At 55.6% G+C, this 2500-nt stretch overlaps 1 protein-coding gene across 1 annotated transcript in view; it reads right to left on the minus strand.

Annotated features, from left to right (window-relative positions):
• The window catches only part of LOC118771465 (chromodomain-helicase-DNA-binding protein 8-like), an 11484-nt gene that overhangs the window by 3602 nt on the left and 5382 nt on the right, over positions 1 to 2500 (minus strand). Inside the window, exons 6-10 of the mRNA XM_036519474.1 lie at positions 2035 to 2149; positions 1596 to 1799; positions 781 to 849; positions 511 to 566; positions 183 to 300 (exon numbers count right to left, since the gene is read on the minus strand). Coding sequence (XP_036375367.1) covers positions 183 to 300; positions 511 to 566; positions 781 to 849; positions 1596 to 1799; positions 2035 to 2149 — 562 coding nt within the window. The remainder of the gene's footprint in view (positions 1 to 182; positions 301 to 510; positions 567 to 780; positions 850 to 1595; positions 1800 to 2034; positions 2150 to 2500) is intronic.

The raw sequence follows: 2500 nt of genomic DNA on the forward strand, positions 1-2500 counted from the left end.
CACACACACAACCAACAGCGCACCAGTGCCCACACGTGTGTGCTGGGAGAGTCACGGCATATAAACACAGACTTCACAGTGAAAGGCAAACAGGTTTACACTGAAAGACCCGGACAGACTCAGGACCCCACAGAGGGGACCCTGCCGCTGACCCGCACCCGCCCGCGATGCTGCCCCCTCACCTCCTGAAACAGGTTCCTCATCTGCGCCTGCTTGGTCTTGAACCTCTTCAGCTTCTGGTGGATCCTCTTATCCCTCTCCAGCTGCTCCATGCTGGCCCACTCACAGTGCATGTAGGAGCTGAGGGAGACAGGAGTTACACACACACACACACACAGTATACACACACACACACACAGTATACACACACACACAGTATACACACACACACAAACAGTATACACACATACAGTATACACACACACTCTCTCACTCTCACTCACACACACACCCGCGCATGTAATGACGCTAAACTATGCTAACACTGGGGGGGGGGGGGAAGATACGTACTAGTTCTTGTATTTGACAAAGAACTCCTCCACATTCACATACTGTCCAGGAGAAACCTGTTTGGAGAGAAAAGCTCAGGGTGAGTATTTCTGCACAACCCCTCACTCACACACACAGGTGCACGTTCTGCTGAGACTTTCACAGCGGGGACCCAGGCTGGGAGCCAAGGCTGCTTTTCAGATGACAATATTCTGATGGAAATGGATGGGAGTAAACATTCGTTGGAATTAAAAGAGCCCCTGAAGAAGAAAGCCAGTGAAACACGCCCACCTCCTTCTTGGTCACTCTCATGGCCAAGACTTTGTCCACAATAGCAGCATCTTCCTCACTGGGGTTTTCCTGTTAGAGACACAGACACACACCAGTTTAAACTGTCACACACAACTTCATCCAAATTCCTCTCTCCCTTCTCTGTGTCCCATCATGCCCCACTCCTCCTGTGTCCCATCATGCCCCACTCCTCCTCTGCGTCCCATCATGCCCCACTCCTCCTCTGCGTCCCATCATGCCCCACCCCTCCTCTGTGTCCCATCATGCCCCACTCCTCCTCTGTGTCCCATCATGCCCCACTCCTCCTGTGTCCCATCATGCCCCACTCCTCCTCTGTGTCCCATCATGCCCCACTCCTCCTCTGTGTCCCATCATGCCCCACTCCTCCTCTGCATCCCATCATGCCCCACTCCTCCTCTGTGTCCCATCATGCCCCACCCCTCCTCTGTGTCCCATCATGCCCCACTCCTCCTCTGCATCCCATCATGCCCCACTCCTCCTCTGTGTCCCATCATGCCCCACTCCTCCTCTGCATCCCATCATGCCCCACTCCTCCTCTGTGTCCCATCATGCCCCACTCCTCCTCTGTGTCCCATCATGCCCCACTCCTCCTCTGTGTCCCATCATGCCCCACTCCTCCTCTGCATCCCATCATGCCCCACTCCTCCTCTGCATCCCATCATGCCCCACTCCTCCTCTGTGTCCCATCATGCCCCACTCCTCCTCTGTGTCCCATCATGCCTCACTCCTGCCAGTGTAATAGTATTAAAAGGAGCCTGATTAGCAGCAGTCACTGCACTCGCTCTCACGCTCACCACAAAGAACTGCATGCTGGGAAGGCCGTCCCCATCGGCCGAAAGCTCCTGCAGCTGCTCCCCCATCAGCTGCTCCTGACCCATCACCCCCGCTGTCGTGGTAACGTCCACTTCCTCTTCCTGCTCGTCCTCATCGTCAGTGATCTTAATATCCAGGTCTTCAGTGTACTTCTTCCGCTTCACCTGGCGGTTAGAGCGCCTCTTCTGGCAGAGGAGGGAATCACAGCAGTGAGGCACAAGGCTGCATGTTACAGCCGCAGCAGGAACAGTGCAGAGCCGGGGCAGGGAGTGGTGCTGGGGGGGCAGGGAATGGTGCTGGGGGGCAGGGAGTGGTGTTGGGGGGGCAGGGAGTGGTGTTGGGGGCAGGGAGTGGTGCTGGGGGGGCAGTAGGTGGTGCTGGGGGCTGAGGGCGCAGTTGTGGGGCAGAAGAGGGCGTTACCTGCATCATGTCCTCCTCCAGGGCGTGGGGGGAGGCAGGGGGGCTGAGCTCCCCGTCAGAGTGATCCGAGGAGCCTGTTCGCTTCCTCTTCTTCCCCCCCACCGGCGTGATGGTGCTGAGAGAGAGTTTAACAGCATTAAACACAGCGGTCACGTCCCTCGCTCTGAATGTTGACTTTGTGTGTTTGTAAAAGTACTGGACAGACAGGTGCATTAATCCTAAACACACACACACACACACACACACACACACACACACACACACACACAGACAGACACACACAAGACAGACACACACAAGACAGACACACACACACACTCACACACAGACACACAGACAGACAGTCACACACAGACAGACAGACAGACACAGACAGTCACACACACAGACACACACAGAAAGACAGACACAGACAGGCACACACAGACAGACAGACACAGACAGTCACACACAGACAGACAGACAC

The sequence above is a fragment of the Megalops cyprinoides genome, chromosome 24 (assembly GCF_013368585.1).
Source record: "Megalops cyprinoides isolate fMegCyp1 chromosome 24, fMegCyp1.pri, whole genome shotgun sequence".
Lineage (NCBI taxonomy): Eukaryota > Metazoa > Chordata > Actinopteri > Elopiformes > Megalopidae > Megalops > Megalops cyprinoides.